At 46.3% G+C, this 21,167-nt stretch overlaps 1 protein-coding gene across 6 annotated transcripts in view; it reads right to left on the reverse strand.

Moving 5' to 3' along the window:
- Positions 1-3,367: 3,367 nt before the first annotated feature.
- Positions 3,368-21,167, reverse strand: part of PBX1 (PBX homeobox 1) — a 290,531-nt gene continuing 272,731 nt past the window's right edge. For 2 of the 6 annotated variants that reach the window (XM_042926044.1, XM_042926041.1), the window contains one exon: positions 7,787-7,936. Coding sequence is in view for 3 of the 6 variants with exons in the window: in XM_042926041.1 (XP_042781975.1) it covers positions 7,925-7,936 (12 nt within the window). In the remaining 3 variants the exon portion in view is untranslated. Of the gene's footprint in view, positions 3,859-7,624; positions 7,760-7,786; positions 7,937-21,167 lie in introns of those variants that run through there. The other 4 variants (XM_042926039.1, XM_042926040.1, XM_042926043.1 and 1 more) reach the window with 4 other exon arrangements.

Genomic DNA, 21,167 nt, shown 5'->3' on the forward strand with positions numbered 1-21,167 from the left:
ACAAAACATAATTTTTTTTTTATATTTTAAAGAGTAGGAAGAAAGAAAGAAAAGAATTTATTTCTGGGTCTCAAAGTTAATAAACATAACATGTTAGGTTGTACCTATGATGCTTCACTATCCCAACCTTTTTTTTTTCTTTTTTTTTCTTTTTTTAGTTTACAAAATGAATTACTGTCACTTTTAAACATTGTGAAACAGGAAATGAATGTGCACAACTCGACACTTTTCTAGCATTCTTGAACTAATTCACAAATGCAAGAAAATAAAAGAAAAATGGGGGAAATGATTAATGTAGGTAGTCTGGCGTGAGAAACAAATGCAGGAATGATGCGTATTGTCACAGAGAGAAGAGGGGAGCCCCCCCATCCTGTTTTGCGTGCTATGAGGGTCATTTTTTAAAATTTTTATTATAAACACTATTAAATCCAGACCGCTTTTTTGGTTTTTTTTTTCTTTATCTGAATATACAAGAACATTCATTATCAAATGTTCATCATCAATACTACAAAGAACGAGACACAAGTCGCAAGAAACAATGGAAAATGTTAATAAAGCTGAAAGAATCGTCGAGTATTTTTTTTTGTATTTTTTTAAGTTTTTTTTAAATTTGAGTTTCTGTAGTTTCATCTTTTTTTTTTGGTATCGAAGTCAGGTTTTTCTGGGCAGAAAAATAAAACTCAGAAGGAAAAGAGGTGGGGGGGGGGTGGGGAAGGTACGTGAGAGAAGACGACCAGCAAATAAAGAACCACCACCACAGCAAAGTAAAAAGAATCAATGTAAGGAAGGTGCCACTTGTCACAAAGTACTGCACAGGCGTCAGTTTCACGCCAGGGGAAGGAGTCAGGGATGAAGAGGAAGAGGTGATGAAGAGTTACAAGGTGGGCAAACCCAAGGGCTACTTTTTCTCAGGGGAAATCGGCTGCCAGGGAAGATGGAGCGTTCTCGCTCCCGTTAGAAAATGCAGGAGTCCTGGGGCACATTTTGGTATCTGTAGGATTGACCTAATATGGATTCCCAGGGAGCTGTATTTCCAGAGGCACGCTCTCTCCATCCCCTTCCTTCTGCCGCCAGAGATCCCATGCTTCGCTTACCGTCGGGGGGATCTGGCGGCTGCCATGTTGGACGTGATGGAGGGCGTGGAAGGGAGGTGGTGGAAAACTGGAGCAGACAGGGCGGAGAGAAGTGCTGGGTTGGGAAGGTGCTGGGAGAGGGTGAAAATCAGTGCACACTCCGGCGGGAGAGAAACTGTCTGTGCAAATGCAGCTCTGCTCTGTGTCATCAACTTCAAACGGCAATGACTCAACCCAAATCTGGAATCCTTCTTCCTGTGTCCCAGAGAACCCTTTTGGGTCTCTTCTGTACTGTGCTCAGTCAGCCATGTGTTCCAACTGTCCTCCTGTGTGGGTGGTTTCGATTCCTGATGCTAAGCAAGACTCTCCTCTGGTTCTACAACTACGGGGTGGTCGGTCACAAGATGGCTCTTGCCAAGAAGCCTCCCTACCGAGCCCTGTTCTGATTGGGGCACAGGTCAGCAGACACAACCTTTCCACTGCTTTTAGTCATCACGGCCTTATCCCATCTTGCCAAAGATTTATTTTGCCTCTCCTTCAAATTCACACACCTTCCTGTTTCTTAGGTAACCCCTCTCCCCAGTACACACAGGAAGTTTCTATTCCTTACTGGAGTGCCATGCATGATTTCCATGACCTTGTTAGACGGCCACCCTCACCCCTCAGGGTCTTATATTTCTCCCACAGGCCTCTCAAGCAGAGTGCGTGTGACAGGCGACTCCGCACCTACGAGGCCATGTGCTGGATTCAAGTACAAACGAAGAGAACCGGGCCCTATTTTTCTAGTTTGGAGGCTTCTCTCTAGTCTATGGAACCACACAGACCAAAACAAACAAAAAAGCAACACCATCCCTTCCTTTCTTTGTCATCGTGGCAATGACCTCAGGATACTGATGCTACCTAGACGCTGGAACAGGGAAACCGTATGTTGCCCCTACGTGGCATGAACTGGGTTAGTTTGGAGAGAACACTTCCCCTGACTTCACGTTTACGGATCGCATACGAATGAAATCAATTTCTTCGGTCTCTCACAAGCCTCTTGGTAAGCCAGGCCTAAGAATCCCCATCTCATAGATGAAGAGAATGAGGCACTGAGAGATCTGACCAACCTGCTTCCACTGAGTCAAGTTACAGAGCCGCCATCGTTCCCGCTGGCACAGCTGGCTATGAGGAATGTAAGCTCAGGTGACACTACTGAGTAGCTCTCTAGTACGTAACTCTTCTCTCAGACATTCCCGGGGAATGAAAATCACTGGGACGATTTCACGGAGAACATCGCCGCCCCTTTCCCCATCGCTCCCAGGTCTTCAAATGAAGCTGGCAAAATGTGCCTGGGCCGTGTGCTCACACAACCCCTCCAGAACAAGAATGTGGCGCCACGGAACACTCCGGACAATTAATGCAATGTCCCTAATATAAAAACAAAACCAGAACAGAACCAAAGCCATTGCAGACATTGCTAAGTACTGTGCGTGGCTCCCTGAGAGTCCAGAGGTGCTGGGAACGGGAAGAGCTTACACTGCAAACCTGGCTTCCACCGTGATTGGTCCCGTGTATGCAGTTCTGCGTGCAAGCCGGGGGGCCGCGGGGCCTGGAAGGTTCAGGCACGTGCTGTTTCTCTGTCTCGGTGAGCCTCGCTCAGAGCCGCTAATTCCCTCTCCTGGGCTAATTGCTGCGGTTGCTAACGTGGGTATTTTTGCAAGCGGCCTGTGACGGATCTGGAGAAAGTGAACGTGTGAGACCGCGCGCGTGCGTGTGCGAGAAGGTGCCGTTGAAGGGTTTCAGGGTGAGAACGTTCTACTCTGTAGCGGTTCGTTCGTCGCCATGCCCACTCGGATCTGGTTTTGCGGTAGGTTCTGGACCTTGCTTACTAAGAGTTGCATGGTCTCCAAAGACTGTGCCTCTGAAACCAAGAGCTGTTAGGAGAAGGAGGAGAAAGTCTCCGAGAATTCTGCCCTTCTGGTTGCTTCCGTCCTCTCCTGCTGCTTGACTTCCTGCCTGGGGATCAACCTAGTGGAGGTGAGACCGGAAAATGTGGCACCTTTAGAAGCCCAGCTATGGCAGTCCCCAGGGCACAGCTAGGGCTGGGGAGGAAGAGGAAGAAGTGTTCTAAGCGGAGCTGGCCCAGGGAGGGGAGAGCAAGAGAAGGCAGGGGGCCTGGAATGAGTGGGGCAACGTTGCGCATTCCTGCTAAGAGGTAGTGAGAGTAAGAAGAGAAACTGAGAAGGGCTGCCTGTTCACAGAGGGAGCGAGGGATCCGAGTGAGGTAAATCTGGCTCCTCAAACCACCAGCGTGAAAACATACAAACACGTTTATTATTTTCTTTGTATTTTCTTTCCTCTTTAAATTCCTCTAATGGTTGAAAATATCCTTCCGTGATGTAAGAGAGGGCGGGGGCCCCGGGAGTCTAGGACAGAGGGAAGGGGCGGGAAAAATGGCGGACACCAGGCTGACAGCTGGAGGCAGGGAAGGGTGGCTTCTACCCAGAAAAAAAAAAGGGAAGAGAGTATAAAGAAGTGTCCAGATTGGCTGAAATAGCATCCCAAAGAAGAGAAGAGAAGGAGACTCTTATTGTGTTTGCTGATTGCTTCGACCTCCAGTCTGACCGCTTCAGCGTTGGGAGAGAAACCCTCCCTCCTGGCCCTGTCCCGACTGGGGCACAGGGTCAGCCGGGATGCGATTGCTGGGAGATCAGTTGGAGGTATCAGAGTGAACACTGCCAGGGCCTTCTGTAGGGGAGGTCACTGATGAAGGGGTAGTGGCATCCTGCCAACCTCCATTAGCCTAGAAGGGAAAAAGGGAGAGAAGTCAGTCTTCTGAGATTGGGTGGCCATTTTGAGCAGACAATGACAACAACGCAACTTGTGTGAAGGGCCTAGCACGGTGCCTGGCACATAGGACGCTCCTCGGCTGGGCCGCTATTCTTGTGGTTGGTAGTACTCCCTCCACCCTCAGAGGAGTTTGGGCCCTCCCATCGAGCCTTTGGACACAAGGTTAATACCCCCCACTTCTCGAAGCTCTTTGAAGTCAGTTCAAGCTGTCAGATGATCATGGCGATGCTCTAGGGGAATGACAGGTCGAGGGACCCAAGTTCTGGTTCCGACGCTGGCCATGGCTAGCTGTTGACCCGGGTGAAGCACTTCTACGTCTTTGGGCCTCGGGTTCCCCTTTAGAAAAATTAAAAGGTTGCCCGAATGCCTTCTAAAGCCTTTCTATGCGTGTTCCGTATGTTAGGGGATTCCAGGCACCTGTTCTGTGCAAGGTTCTGTACTAGATGCTCTTGGGTATACAATGACGAGTGAGATACGGTTCGTGGCTTCAAGGAGGTGGATAAGACACGCATGTGAATGAACTATCATTCAAGGCAGAACCTAAGAAATAGTACAACCCAGTTGTTATGACGGTTCAGATGAAGGCAATACCCCATCTTGTTGGAGCATCAGGGAAGGCATCATGGAAGAGGTAGTCTTTGAGGTGAGCCTCGAAAAGTACAGAGGGTGATTCAGGCAAATACAACAGGTGAAAACAAAGGTGGACCAGGGACTGATCTACACAAACATATCTAGAGAGGTGGTGATCCAGGAAGCTGTAAGTTTGATCTATGTTTATAGATCATTTTCCTGAGACTCTAAATCCAGAAGCATCCAGAAATGGAATTGTTCTGAAAGGATTTATTTTGATGACCACCCCTTTCCAAAAATATCCCCCCGTTAAAATGGCTGGAGGATGATTTGCTAGAGTGGTTAATTCACGATGCATAATTCAGGACTGTTTATGTATTTTAAAGCATTGAAATATAAGTGAGCTAAGATGCCTTTCCCCCCTCCTCAGTTGCTGTGTTCCTTTGGAGTTAATGTACCTCAGCTCTAAAAATGTGAATGTTGAACAGACCAGGTCTTGGGCATTCTGGGTCAATTATTTTCTACTGTACTCTCCACTCATTTTTTTCCCTGAAATATTTGGGGTTCATGAGGCAGGTGTTATTATTGCCACTTGGGAGGGGTCACAACTTCCACTCTAGGATACTCCAGGGCACCCAGGACCTACATGCAAACGTGTTCACATTTCATTCATAAGAAAGCAGGGGTGCGAGAGAAAAGTGGGCTTCTGGTTTATGACTGAGACACACGGGCTTCTCAACCTTTGAATCCGGGCTCCTTTTCCTCTGCCCTTCTCATCCTCTTGGCTTTCTTTTTCACTGGCTCACCCAAAGGATGTTCCAATTTTCCCGGGAAAGCCGGGCTTTTCATTCAAAGCAGCTCCCACCAGTTACCTCTACACGAGGATAGATGTTTTTCCACACCTCCCTAAAGAGCAAGCAGGTCTAGATACTAAGAGGGCAAAAGGTTAGCCTGGGCAATGCCAAGGGCATTTCACCTCAATTGGGGATCCATGAATAATTGCACGAAAATCCAAATCTCCATCTCCTGACCTAGTCAGTGGTTCCTCCTCCCCCTCTCCCTGCCCGGCACATTTCTCTTGCCCTTGGTGAGGGATCGGAAGGGGAACAACGAGGAGGAAACGGGAACTCTTTATTTTACAGTGATTCTTTCTGGGGCGCCTGGGTGACTGAGTCGGTTAAGCGTCTGTCTCTTGATCTTGGCTCAGGTCATGATCTCATGGGTATGAGGTGGAGACCTGCGTCGGGCTCCGTGCTGAGCGTGAAGCATGCTTGGGCTTCTCTTTCTGTCTCCGTCTCTCTCTGCCCCTCCTCCACGTGCTCTCTCCCCAAATAAATAAATAAACATTTGGGGCGCCTGGGTGGCTCAGTCGGTTAAGTGTCCGACTTCGGCTCAGGTCATGATCTCACGGTTCGTGGGTTCGAGCCCTGCGTTGGGCTCTGTGCGGATAGCTTAGAGCCTGGAGCCTGCTTTGGATTCTCTGTCTCCCTCTCCCTCTGCCCCTCCCCTGCTCATGCTCTTTCTCTCTCTGTCTCTCAAAAATAAATGTAAAAAAATAAAAATACAAAAAAATATTTAAAAATATACAACAATCCTTTCTGGGTTGTATAAAAATATACAACCATCTTTCTGGGGCCAACTCCCTGTCATATGATCATAATCATATTAATTCAGTTTCCTAACGCAGGTTTGTCACAGGGGTGGCAAGAGGTTCGTCTCTCTTCCCGACCAAGAACATATATATTCTGGTGCCATTTTAGGAGGAGTGGGAACAGCGATCATACTCATTTTACCCCAAAGAAAATTCTTTAATGTCATTTATCTTTTCTGATTACAAAAGATAAGCTTACATAAGATTTTCAAATACAGTATTTGCAACTGGATATGCAATATAATATTTGGAAAATAGAAAAAGCATGAAAAACAAAATGCGCAACTCTCAAAATCCTACTGTGCAAAGATAGCTAACTATTAGCATTTTGATACCTGTCTTAAGAATCCTTTTTTTATATGTGTGTGTTTAGCAGAGATAGATGGATAAATAAGTAAATAGCGGGGTGTGTGTGTGCGTGTGTGTGTGTGTGTGTGTGTTTGCTGAGTAGTACAGGATTTTAAGAAAACTTCACAGAGCTTCCTGAAGTACAGTGTCATGAGGCAGAGAATAAAGTGCTCGCACAAGAAGAGAAGACTCACGTATCTTGGAATCGACCCGGTGGGGGACGTGCAGATGTGGAAACCCCAGGAAAGCAGTCCACGTCCATGTCAGAGTACAAGGCGCAAAAACGTTTCACGACATCGCGCTCCTAAGACATCAGTACTCTTACCATTATTTAGCCATGCTTCAATTTCATTAAAATAACTTAGTAGAGAAAATAAGCCCGGCGGTGTCTCATTCGGAGGGATTTGGCAAGGCATCCTGGACTGACCAGAAGATTCCAGGAGACGCCTTTTGATTCGGGTGTCTGAGATGAAATCACTCAAACAGGAGGCCTTTGAAGAAGTTTTGTTTTCTCAGACCAGTGCACAGGATGCCAGAGGGTACAGGAAACTCACAGATGGTAGAGACAGGAAGCAGTTCAAGCGGACACCAAAACTGGCATCTTCATTATGCTAGTTGGCCCAGTGAGGAAGAATATATGAGACCTCTTAAAAATAAATAAAATCAATCTCTTTCCTTTCACTCCCCCTCTATCCATAAACACACACGCAGACACACACAACTTCAGACTGGGCGGCCAGCTATCTATCCCCTTGTGCCCGGGGCCCCTCAACATTAACACTGAAGTCCTGGATTCCTGTAACTACTCCCCCCGCCCCCGCGCCCCCCGCTAAAACCTCCGTGATCAGAAACTGCGAGCAAGCCCGACTTCGCCAGGTTTCCCGTAAATCACTCTGGCTGCTTCGGCGGCGCTGTTCCAGCCTTAATGCAAGCCGTTCAGAGGCTGCTCCGTCTTGGGAAACAGCTGACCTCGCTTACTGCCGCGTTAACCCTGGGGAGCAATTCCTTCCCGCTTCCTGACTGCGGGTGCATATTAAGTAGGAAACTCCGCCTTTGTGTGTTTATTTATCTCTGGGGCGGGCGCAGGGAGCAGGGAGGATGGTCTCATTAGCGACCGTGGGGGCAGGGGGTGGCAAGAAATAAGACTTTCCTTCTGATTTTTCTTCTGCGCCCCAACTTCCGCCTTCACTCATCTTCGGATGCAAACCTCTAGAACAGACACACTCCCTTCAAAATGCTGATGTCGGAAGCGCACTGAGGCCTCACGGGGGTGGGAAGGTGAAATCTGCAAAACCAAGTGTGCCCTTGTTATCTCTAGGAACATGCCTCCTGCAGGAGCCTTTACATTCGCAGCTAGTCGTACAGGAAATTCTGCGGCCTGTGGCCTGGAAGCGAGGCCTGATCTCACATTTAATTCCACCAGATGAAGCCTCAGCCAGCAGCGGGCTCATCATGGAACCTCCTGGAGGAGGAAGCCAAAGGAATACACAATTAGGACAAAATGCACACGGTCTCCCAGACAAGAAAACCCGGACTTTCAAACACAAATTAAAGAAAGGGACTTGGGAACAAAACATTTCAGAACAAACAAACGACTACGGACTCCACATCCTGCCCGAATGACTTTGGCACGTAATTGATATATACCCAATGTTGCTGGGACCCCCTCTAATGGATAAGGCGCAGCGAGCTCTGAGGCCAGGGATGGGGCAGTGGGGGATGGGAACACCCACCTGGGTTCTCCTGACCAAACGCGAGAACACGGAATTGTCCCTGAAGCCCCGACTTCTCTCCCTCTCTCTCTCTGCCACCTTCCCGAGCCCAAACAAGGGCCACCTGCCTCTCCCCTGCTGTTGTTGAGGATCCAGCACCGCTTTCAGCCCAGAGCAGTGGCTGCTGAGCTGAGAACTGCTAGTCCCACCCTCCGCTCCTTCCCGCTCTTCCTCTGAGCTTACCTTAGCAGCACACCATTGATGCAGAGAATTCATCACCTGATGTGACAGCCCGAGCGAAGCCTGGCACTAAGAAACTCTCATTTGCAACCCAGAAAGACGCTGAGGTGCCACAAACTGGCTGATGTCAGCACCAAGGAGAGCTCGATGTGCATATGGGCCAGATGCCATTACCAGAGATGCCTTCGGCGTGGGTGGGGAGGCGGACGTGCTCCAGGCCCCCAAAGGCCCGGCACTGGTGGGGCCGGCCAGGAAGAAAAACAAAAGAAACGGGGGTGTGTGCTCCCTCTCCATGCGGACAGGCATGCACAGACAAACACACACAGCCACCACTCATCAGCGGGGACGTCGGCTCACTCGGCGGGGCCACATCCTAGATCGACCACTTTTCCAAGAAGCTCGAAGAACGATGTTTTCCTGATATGCGCACACTTTTCCCAAGATTATACCCCGAGCATTTGCCCCTGGGGACAAAACAAAGTTTCCCCGGAAAGTCTGACAACGGTTAGTAGGTGCCGGCCCACTCTGACAACCTCTGGTCCTACCTCCAGCTGCCCCCAGAGTGATCTTCCCAACATGTAATTGTGATCTCCCTCTTTCACCTTCAGTGGCTTCTCATTAGCCTCCAGATGAGGTTGAGTGTCCTCATCAGGCCCACAATGTCCTTGATCTTGCTCACTCCCCAACGCAACCCTTGTGTTTCATACTTCAACCGTTAGCAGGCTGCTAAGACATTCCCGGAACAGAGGAGTCCGTTCATGCCTGCTTCTTTCCCCTTGAAGACCCCACTTATCCAATGACATGCCACTCACGCCTTGTACTGTTTTTCAAGACTGAGGTTAAGTATCCTTGTGCCCCTATCTGCCCCCTGGCAATGTCTCTTCCTCCTGCAGGTTCCCCCCCACCCCCCGCCCGCCTTCTCTGTATGCACCTGTATCACAGTACCCGGGCGGCCATACTGCATTTGTTCTTCTATATGTCTGCCTCACTCATCAGACCACGACGGCTGGGCTGTGGAACTTTGCTTCCGAAGTGCCTGCCACAGCACAGACTTTAATAAATATCTCTTGGAGGGGCCTACGAAGAAGCACATAAACGTTCAGCGGCAGGCACTCCAACGTTCCTTCTCCATTGTGGGCTTGGAGGGATCCACGGTAGCAGATCCGGGACCTCCGCGGTTTAGTCTGACTACACGGAAAGAGCTTGTGAGCACCGAGAAGATACTCAAGCGATAAGGCAGAGGCAGTGCCAGGTTGCAGGGTGACTTCTACATCCAGGAAGTGAACTCTTCTCTTACTCAGCAGACATCAAGGAGATCTGGTATTTCACCCCAGATCCTAAATAAGGAACTATATGATTAATATTCATACTGTTCTGTACTGTTTCTTTAAAAAACAGTTGGAAAAAAAACCCAACAAACCCAAACACTGGATCCTGCCTGTCGTGGCTCCACAGCTTAGCTCACCATGTCAACAAGGGCTGTTCTCCAAAGGGCACGGGGAGAGCCTGGCATCTGGACTGGCCTCCTCGTTGCCTCCTCTGGCTTAGTGGGGTTCATGGAAATGTACGGAACTGACACAGTCCCTGTGTGGCCTGCAGGGGCTTTTCCCATCTTTATCCTGAGGCTGAGACTCCCACGCAGATCCAGCTTCTACCACCTTGGGATCTGGGAATGGAGCTGCCAGAGAAAATAGAGGACGCCTCCCAAAGCTGGGATAAACAACAAGTAACTGTGAAGTGTACATCTGTCCTGTGCAGTGTCTACATTCACTAGATCCGGGCATCCCTGCTGGGGAATAACAGGTACACTCAACCCAAAAGATCCCATTCTGGCTCACCCGGGTACCCCAGGCAACTCAGAATCAATTTTGCTGCTTGTCCTGCTCTGACCTTTTGCACCTGTTTCTTTGTACAGGTACTTCTCTTCTGCGGCTAAAGCCACCTCTGCCAAATCCACGGCCAGCTTCTGCGTAAATTCCCACTATTTCTGCCAGTTCGGCTAAGACCAAGATCGTGACTTGCTCTTGCAACTCGAACCTTGCTCTGGAGCCTCAGCTCACCAACTCCCACCTGCCATCACATTTCCCCGGAGTCAACCCTCTGCTTGGATTATCCCCATGCTGCTGACCCCAGAATCCCTACTTCCATGGTCCCCTGACCACGGAGGGTGTCCTCCCTGGTTGCCACCTGCCACTTGGTCAGTCCCTGGTGACCTTCCAGCCGGGTCCCACCATGCCCTCCCTTTCTAGGCGGACCCCACCGCAGCTTCTCGAGCCTCGAGATTTTTCCCTGAAAGGTCTGTATATGTTAAGACAAATCAGCCGTTCCTGGTAGAGAACAGATACCCTTGCTGACCAAGACTTCAGTAGTTTCAGCTGAATGACAGATCACCCACTGCCCAAGTGAGGGTCCCTTTTGCTCTACAGATGAAATCCAGCTAGAGGCTCTTGGCCTTTGCCCGTCCCTCTCCTCTGGCCTCTAGAAACCCGCATCATCTTCCACGGCCTGGCCAGAGAGCCACCTCCTTCCTCTTTCAAGGCACACCATCACCCACTTCCCTAAATGCCAGGACCCCCGACTTTTTGACCCTTCATGTTGACTTTTAACCATATGCAGCTCTTATTGATTTAAAGGTCTATGTGAGTACCGGCTCTTCCTCATGGTCACCATTTCATTCTGATCCACAAATACGTCTCCAGTGCCTGCCCCGTGCTACGCACCGGGCATACAGTGGGAGATACAACACATCTGACATCTGCTCTCCTGCTGCTTCCTGCCTCGTGGGACACAGAGATTAGATAACTTGTCAAAAGGACAAACGTAGATTCTAGGTGGTAGTAAGTGCAAGGAGAGAATATAGTAGGGACCTCATTGCACTCGGGCTTCTGGGAAGTCAGCCCAGAGGTGAGCGGATACAGACAAGTAGAAAGAGGGGCAAAGAGGCCACTGGGCAGAGAGAGAATCCTTTCCCAAGGCTCCAAGGAACTGAGAGGAGGCCAGAAGCAATGGAACCAGGAGAAGAGCAGCCACGGCAGCAAGATGGGGCCGGAGAGTGGCAGGGCTCCATCATGCCAAGGCTTGCAGGCCATATGAATGGCTTTTGTCTTCAGTCTCAACGAGATCACAGATCATTCAGCCACAGGGCCTCAGAGAACAGGGATCACGTCTCACCAGGAGCCGCTTGATTAAGTCCTCGAGTTGGATGAACAGAGAAACGAATGCTTTCAAAGCTTCCGTTGGCGGCCTGCCCTGTGCGTGCAAGGCTGTCGGGCCGCCGGTGTCCGTGATAACTGCACAGTAATGCACGGATTGTGGGAGCGATTCTCTTACTCTGGTGGATGAGTCTCAAATGGTACACAAACCCTGCAGGGGCTCCTATTCCTACTTGTCAGGCGAGGAAACTAGGACTCAGAAACTAGAATTTGCCAAACGCAGTCCCCGCTCTATGCCACTATTTTAGACACTCCGAATTTGAAAAGGTCGGGCTGTGTGACACGTGTGGGCACCACACGCGAAGCGTGGCTTAGGGCTGAAGGCAGGGGATTCGTGTCTGTGGTTCCCCTTCAGGGAATCTTTGCGCTGTTTAGGAAGATGCCAGAACCTATGAGCCACAAGACGGCCTCAAAAGAGTCTTTTAGGGGATTCTCATACTGCTCACTCCTAAGCCTCAGTCCACCTCACCAAACTTGGTTTTGGACAAGACAAAGCTCTACTGCCCTGGGGTTATGCCACTGCGGGTAGCGCCATCTTGGTAGTTAATACTAAGTCACCTTATCCGGAAAGGCGGGGTCCTGCTCCAAGACCTGTGGAGTAAATTTGGTGGCCATCTACCTGGTAGGAGCACGGACTCTCTATGACCAGTCGCTGCCTCCAACCTTATCTGGCACACACTCTAACTGCTGCCCGAGGGGTGCCCGTCGAAACCCAACCACAAGACCATCGACTGCCATGTGGTCACCGGGCAGCACCCTGCCAGCACCCCGCACCACACGACTCAAGTGCACATGGAGGTCGACTCTGAGATCAAGACCTATGACGGTACCGTCTAAGCTTCGTCGTTTATTAAGTCATCTGTTGTGAAGGCCCGCAATCAATACCGTCCTGTAAGGCGCTTCAGACACAGAGGATGGTTTTGGGTGACCCTTTCACAGCTCGCACGGGAGATGAAGTAGTGTGAGCTTCCAAGTTCATCCGTTGGGTTGCTTTCTTATTTCTGTTAAAAGTGCACATAGGACGGTGACACATAACGTTTCCACGTCCCACCGACTTACGGAGTTCCTATGTTAAATGTACATCAGGAGTTAAAAATCTGTTTTATTTAACTTTGCAGAGTCAAGGAAAATAAGTTCAGCTTGATTTAGCTAAATCGAGGTGCGTCAGTGCAGAAAAGTATTTATATCTGAATAAACATCCTCTACGCTCAGACCTGCAGAAACCAGCACACATCCACACTTAACACACATCCACACACAGTGTTCACAAACAGGCAAAATGTCGACACACTTTGTCATATTTACGTAAAGCTACTACGCATGTAGAAAACACAACACCTGAAGAATGCATATACGAACACGCACACACGTGCACACACACACAGATGCTGCTTCTGAAAAAGAGGAGCTGTGTAAGACAACAGAACATTGCATCTACTCATATGGCCAAATCTGGATAATGCAAGCAAAGGGTATTTTTAAACATTTTTTTTTAAACTCTCAGTATAAATTATCCGACAGGCTGATTCTCCACAGCCTCAAGTTCTTCATTTTATTTTTGTAACCTCTGATTTTGCTTTGGCTTTTCTGAAAGGCTTTTATTTACTCAGGGCACACACAGAGATTGTATACACACCTTCACCATGAACGGTAGCCATGCATAGAACACACACACGCACACACACACACGCATGGTGTGGCCTGGAAGCTATTTACCATCACACAGGAAGCTAAAGCCCCTTACACTTTTCTGACCATCCAAGAGACAGCAATTACCCCAGATTATCAGACCAACAATGACATGCCATGTAGAGAGAGACACTGAGCCAACTCTGCGTCCCAAAGACTGGCATATTCAAGTACACTTAGGACATTAATAGCAATTTACGTGCCATCACTGAGACAAAGCCACAAAGGCGCCACTGGCAGCCTCTTATTTTGAAGCCTGTTATTTGTGGGAGTTACAGGCTATAATCACAACAGAAACTTTCAAAACCCTTATCTTCTGTGACGCACCAAATCTATTTCAGAGTCATAATTGCTATGTCACCGGAGAGTTTGCTGCTTAATGCACTCAAATGCCATTTAGTGTTTGCAGGGTCATTACAGCTCACAGAAGAGGGGGGTGGATACGGTGGGAAGCTGTAGGGGAGAATGCAGACAGAGGACGTTGAGGGGAATGTGCTAGAATGGGGCACTAATTTATTTAAGGAAGGGTATTGTTGTTTTGAGAATTCCACTTACTGACAGAAATGAGAACAAGGGCTTGAAAACAACCTATGGACTGGAGAATTCAGAATTCATGGGTCCCCCCCTGAGATCTTCTGTGGATGCTGGGGAGTGGCCTCTTTTCTTCTGGGATTCTCAACCAGGTGCGAGAGTGGGTTGATTTTTTAAAGTTTAATTTTTTTTTTTCCCTTTTACATTGTTCCAGAAACCTCCGCAGTGGGAGTCTTCCATTGGTGCTGTGGGCTTGGGAATCTGACCTGGCTTTTCTGTATGTGCTCTGATATGGAACCACGAGGGCAGAGGGGGACAGCGCCGGTGATGTGTCAAAATTCAACAGCCCAGAAGAATGTGCTCCCTCACAGGTGGCAGGAGAAGATACCAGGAGACTGATACGGCAGCCAAACTACCAGAAAACAGCCTGTCACTCAGAAGACCATGTTTTAGACCTAAGTCGAGCTAAGGTCGTAAGAAAGCTTGTTAAATGTCTGTAGCTTTCTTTCTTCATCCGGGGTACAAACTAGCCAAGGACTTACTCGGCAAATCCTAATACTTCCGGTAGGATTAGGGTAAACTGTCCAGGAACATTTGACTGATTAATATATCTCTAGGTTTTCCAAGAAAACTCTCGGGTTCTACTTGATAGCCCTGAGTTCTTTCATAGACTAGAAATATAGAAAATGGTAAGTGAATTCAGATTGCAGGGTTATTATTATTATTATTATTTTTTAAAGATCAACACCAGTATCACTTATAGATTTGCCTTTAGTTTTCCTAGGATAAAAATCCACCTTTCACGCTGAAGAACTTTCCACAGAAACAAGACAGAATGAGAGCTGGAGCCTTATTCCACAAGAGCCCTCTTCTGCTGAGAAATAAGAGTTCTATTTTCTACAGGTTGGAAAAGTGCACGATGGGATAATAACCTTCTTGTATAAAAGTTCTTAGAAATCGATACAAAAAGATGAACATTTCATACAAGGCTAACAAATGAAAGACGTTCAATCTCACTAGTAATCAAAGAGATACAAATTAAATTAAAATAAAAATGAGATGCCGTTTTATAGTTTGATAATTGACAAAGATTAAAAAAACTGCTAAGACACTGTTCCTGAGAGTGAGGAAGAAGGAATGATCGTAAACTGCTGCTGGGAAACATACATGCATAGAAGTTTCCAGAAGAAAAATTTGCCATACATCACCACGGCCTTAGACTAGTTCATATCCTTCGATCTGGCAATTCCATTTCTAGGAATTTACTCAAGGAAATAACAGAAAATATACAGTGAGTCTTCTGTAGTATGATGTTTACCACAGTGTTTTTAATAATAGTAAAAAAAAAAAAAAAGGAAAAGAAAACAGCTTGCATGGTCCACTGTACAGATTGATTAAGTAAATTATGGACTTTCCCTATAATAGACTCCTGTGTGGTTATTAAAATTATGTTTGAGAAGAAATGTTTAGTGATACGGAAAATATTCATAATATATTTTTAGTCAAATAAGTAGGTTACAAAATGATACGTTCGATACGATCATAGCTTTTCTACACCTACACAAAACATACTTACACACAAAATGCTAGAAAGCTGGAGAGCAAAAAGTTAGCAGTAACTTCCTTCCATGTGATTTTCCTGCATTCTCCAAATTTTCTATGCTAAATATTAATTTTTAATCAGAAAATAAAAAGTAAATGCAGGAGCACCTGGGTGGCCCAGTTGAGCGTCCAACTCTTGATTTCGGCTCAGGTCATGATCTCACAGTTCATGGATTAGAGCCCTGCATCAGGCTCTGCACTGTCGGCATGGAGCCCGCTTGGGATTCTCTCTCTCCCTCTTTCTCTGCCCCTCCCCTGCACTTTCTCTGTCTCAAAATAAAATAAATAAATGTTAAAAAAAAAAAAGTAAATGTAAAATTTAGACAAAACATGTGCGGGAAAGTCCACATCTGATTTAGGTCTTTGTCTTGTGTGTTTGAAAGGTCTTGGCCAACCTCCAGAGCTCACTGGAAAACAAACCAGTGCAATCAATGGTCAAATAAATATAGGTCAGAGGCCTTTCTTAGATGGAGGGAAGTAGGACTCTTGCTTAGAGAAGAGAAAGTTATCAAATGACTTCCAAACTCTCTTCAAAACATAACTACCTGTGAAGAATGTTAATCAGTTGTGTTTCCCTTGCCACAAAAAATAAGGTCAAAGAAGGCGAAACATAGCAATCAACTTAGATGAGATGCAGAGTTGCTTGATTTTCCCTGCCCTAATGCCCAATGCAGTAATGGGTAATAACCGATTCCAAGAAAATGCTTGCCAATCAAATGAATGGGCAAATGAATGAACTGTGGATCAAGCTCAAGGCCACAGAGACAACACCTGTCCCAGAAGAAAGAGAAGTTGGAGGTAAAGGATGCATTCTAGGCTGTGATAAATGGGAAGCAGGATGAGGAGCGGGGGGATGGGGGGGGAGAGGAGGAGGGGGGGAGGGGGAGATGAAGAAGAAGAAGAAAAAGAGGAAGCAGGAGCAGCCATTTTCGTGTGTGGGAGAGACATTCTGAACAACAGAAACACAAAAATACGTGTGTTTGTGGGGATTCTGGGCAAGCAGAAGATCCAGTCACAGGCCTTCTTGCTGGTTTAAAAATAAATAAAGGGAAAGGGAAAGGGAAAGGGAAAGGGAAAGGGGAAGGGGAAGGGGAAGGGGAAGGGGAAGGGGAAGGGAAAGGGAAAGGGAAAGGGAAAGGGAAAGGGAAAGGGAAGAAGAGAAACGTCCTGACTACAGGTTCAAGGATACTCCATGCAAAAAGCATGCATTAAGCACCTACTATGTACCATGCCTGAATTGAAGGCTAGGATACAAAACTAGGGTCCTTCTGTTTAGAAATCAGGGGGCCTAGAGAGAAAGAAAAGCTATCAGAAAAGGACTCCCATTACAACCCAGTGAGCTAAGTACTACGTAGATCCAGTCTGCAGGGACAGGGAAGTCCTTCTAGGAGAAGATAACTCTGAGCTAAATCTTTTAAATTGAGTGGGATCATGAGATCCTTGTCCAATGCCATAGATTCTGGGCTATGGATTCTATCATTTGAGAATTTTAATCGGTAGGAATTGCCTGTAGGAAAGACCAAACTCAGGAGGACAAGGTGCGGACAGAAGGGACATTTACAGCACCAGGCACTTGCAGAGCCCGTAGTCTACGTGGGAAGCGCCAGGCCAGGTACTTCAGATTTTCAACAGCGAAATCAATCACGCTGGAAAAGGAACAGGAACGGATACCTACACGTCTGTCTTGCTCACCTTCCGTTCTGTTGTTGTGATTGTTCTGATGCCTGGTTTTGCCTCCCTCTGAACATTTTTTGTTTCCATTTGGAAATGTCCTACTTGTTTTAATAAACTTGAATTAAATAAGATAATGCATATAAAGTGCCTAGCACATGAGAAGTCAGTAAGTGTTAGTTATTAATACAATTATTAACTGTCATTTTAGCCTGTTAATTTTCTATCCTTAGTGTTTTTTAATTGTTCTTTAATTTACGGCTTTATACCACTTCCTTATTTTATTACCACTTGATCTGTTTTATAATCTTTGTAAGTATGTTCTTAGCTGATGTTATTTATTTTAACTACTCATCCTAGCTTATTTTATGTTTTTATTGTTCTCTTTAGTAATTGTGTTTCCTAATTGCTTTAACTTTCACTTTGCCACTTCACATGCAATTTCCTCTTTCTCCCACCATTTTGTTCCTCCCGTTGGTTCCCCTGTCGTTCGTTAGTATACTCTTCCTTCCTGATTCTGTTCTTCTTTCCTCGCTCTTTTTTTAAGAATTTTTCTTAATGGAAGTATAGTTGGCATATTTCCTAACTCTTTGAATTTACTATTTGCCACTCTTTTTTATATTTAAATTTTTAAAGTTTTACTCCTATTCTACTATCCTTGTACTTTGTTGCATTTAGTTTTTAATGTACTGAAAATGCCAAGTGTTCAGTGTCAACAAAGAGGAGGGACAGTCCCGATAGAGGTTGTGGCAAAGCAAGGTGATCTCTTCTTATCCTTCCTGTTGGTCCAGGAGAGACCGTTACTTCTGTAGTTGTTCCCCCAGTTTCTTTTTTTTTTTTAGTGTTTATTTATTTATTTGGGGGAAAGAGAGCAAGCAGGGGAGGGGCAGAGAGAGAGAGAGAGAGACACACACACACACACACAGAATCCGAAGCAGGTTCCAGGCTCTGAGCTATCAGCTCAGAGCCTGATGCGGGGCTCAAACCCACGAACTGTGAGATCATGACCTGAGCTGAAGCCAGACATTTAACTGACTGAGCTACCCAGGTGCCCTTTCCTCAGTTTTTTTTTTTCTTAACGCTAATCTTCCCCCTCTAAAGCCATTATTTAACATGGGTAAGCTACTGAGGTAACAGGCTAAAATTTCCTCTTCTTCTACTGTCCCCAAGTTAAAAAAAAAAAAAGATTTCTCTTGATTTCATATCTAGATTCCTCCAACAGTCTTGCCATCTATTTTAACAAACCACCCAATTTCTCCATGAGGAGACCCTGGGCCTAAAGTTTCTGCTCTCTCTCATGTATGATCACTGGGTCCCTGGCTAAGTTGGTTAACCCGATAGGACACAACAGCAGAGACATATAGGCCACATCCAGGGAAGGACTTTCTATGTGATTTTTAGATTTAATTTTAGTAAGAGAACCAACTGGTCTTAAGCATTCCATGTGCCACCCAAAAAAGGATACATAACAATAGTCATAACTGAGTTCTCATTCTTTTCCCTATCAGCCAGGCTCTAAAATATTTATGACCAGGAAACGTAACAGATTCTCTGAGCGGGAGGATCGTGCCAATTTCCTTTACTTAACATAAGAACTAGAGGTTCAAGACTCCCTCTGGACAGAGGGAAAGAACAGAGGCCTTGGAGTCACTTGGCCGGGTCCACATCCAGGCTCTAGCCCTTTCTGGCTGTTGGATCTTGAGGAAATGACTTCATCTCTCTGTCTGTTTTCTCATCCACGAAATGGAGAAGAGAGTGTTAATAAAAACACTAGACTATATCAGGACACACACTAAGTGTTCCAAGTTAGTATTCTCAGTATAGATATTCATGTAAGGTCAGGTTTGCCTCAGAACTTAAGTGTGGAGTTAGCTGTGCCTTGGCTCTCTTGCCCCTCGGAAAGGGCACAGAGTGTTCAGTAGATCTCTATGACTCCCAGCTCTGGCATGAGAGGGGCCTGGAGCTTCTCTCCTCCGGGTTTCACCCCCTCCGGTTATCCCCTTAGTCTCGGGGTTGGCGGAAGATGGGCTTGCACACTCCCGCGACAGGTCACTTTCCCTAAGGAGGAATAATTTTGGACGGATGTGAGGCTTTGAAAGATAATAGGTTTGTATACATTTGGCTTCTGAACTGGACTTCAAGTTAAGGGGGCTAGAGAAGAAAAGGGAGAAAAAGGCAGAAGATAAGAGGGGATCTATAAAAGCTTCTAAGCGAGGAAATCCACTATAATTTTCAAATATCATTAGTGTCTGTTTTTATGTATTTCAAAAGTTTTAATTATGGAAAAGGGAACACAAGTCCCTTTAAAAGCAGTGATATCAAGTCCGAACCTAAGGCAGGTGTCGAATAAAGCATCCAATTTGATGTAAGGTGGACTTCTTAGCAGAGTCTGACTCTCAGGTCAAGCGAGGGGGCGAGTGGTGGCGAGGGAGACATCTGATGGGCTGGAGAAACACAGACTATTCTATGGGCAATTTATGCTCTGTCCTTCTTTTTCCTTTGTTTTTGTTTTTGTGGACTATCAGAAAGGGACAGACACAAGAAAGTAAGGGCAGTAAACTTCTATGCAAATGTACTATAGTCAAAGCTCAAAAAAACGTACACTTCTTCTCTGCACACTTAAGTGTGTAAAATTTTACCTTGAAAGAGAGAAAAAAAAAACTGTGATCAAATAGTGAACTCTAGTTAATGATACACATACCAGTAATGTTTATTTAGGAAAACCTGTGCTGCTGTCTACAATTTACTTTGAAATGCATCAGAAAAAACAAGCTGAGGGGTGCTTGCGTGGCTCCGTCTGTTAAATGTCCAACTTTGGGCTACGTCATGATCTCACCAGTCCTGAGTTCGAGCCCCGCGTCAGGCTCTGTGCTGACAGCTCAGAGCCTGGAGTCTGCTTCAGATTCTGTGTCTCCCTCTCTCTCTCCCCGTCCCCCACTCACACTCTCTTTCTCTCAAAAATAAATCAACATTAAACAAAAGAAAAAAAAGAAAAAGTAAGCTGGATTGGTAGATGGACAGAAGGATGCAGACAAGGACAGATACATGATGAAGCCAGCAGAGTGAAATCCTGATGACAGAATTATAGGTGGTAGGTATACTGGTTTTACTGTCAAATTCTTCCAACTCTTCGTATGCTTGAAAAACTTGAAAATAAAACATTGGGGGAAAATTTAAAAGTAATATCCTTAATGCAAGGAAAACAACATAATCCCTTCTCGTAGGTGAATCCTAAGCAGCATTTAAATGTGCTCCTTGCTAGAGCAGAACTTCTCAAACTTCACGTGCTTAGGCATCACCAGGGAATCTGATTAAAGCACAGAATCTGATTTAACAGTCTTGGTGGGGCCCAAGCTCACAAGGTCCTGGGCAATGCCAAGGTTGCTGATCTGCGGGCCATGCTTTGAAGAGGCCAGCAGGTCAGGGAGGAAGGAACAGCTCAGCAGCGGCCACCAGAGAAGGCTCTGGGCACCTGGGGAATGTGAAACAGAAATGAGACCTCCTATAAGCTCCAAACGGTTTTTGGATGTAAAGAAAGGGTTCAAGAGGAGTTCAAAGACACGTCCTGCTTAGGCTTGAAAATGATCAGGTTAGATGAACTAATGGCTGCCAGAGTTGAAAATTACTGCAGATAGAGCCATAATAAATGTGCCGTCTATATATTTACATTTTAAATCTCCCTCCATATTATTTCATTGTTTAAAGCATATTATGCTAATCGCAGTTAACTTCTTGTGCACGGTTAATTTTTAATACAGTTCTATTTACATTAGGAAAGGCTTATTTAAGCAGAAAGCATGCTTTTCTGGGCTCTGTGTCAGGAAGTCTCCTGTTTTCACGGCATGGCTGCTGATTCAACACTATCATCCCACCTTTGGTGGCTACTCTGTGACTCACAGGGCATCTAGAATGTTCTGTGCAATATGGTAGCCGCTAGCCACACGTGGCTATTTAAATTGCAATTAACTCAAATTAGATACAGTTAAGAATTTGTTTTTTCAGTCACACTAGCCATATTTCAAGTGCTCAACAGCCC

This window comes from Panthera leo, chromosome F3 (genome assembly GCF_018350215.1).
Source record: "Panthera leo isolate Ple1 chromosome F3, P.leo_Ple1_pat1.1, whole genome shotgun sequence".
In the NCBI taxonomy this organism is placed as follows: Eukaryota; Metazoa; Chordata; class Mammalia; order Carnivora; family Felidae; genus Panthera; species Panthera leo.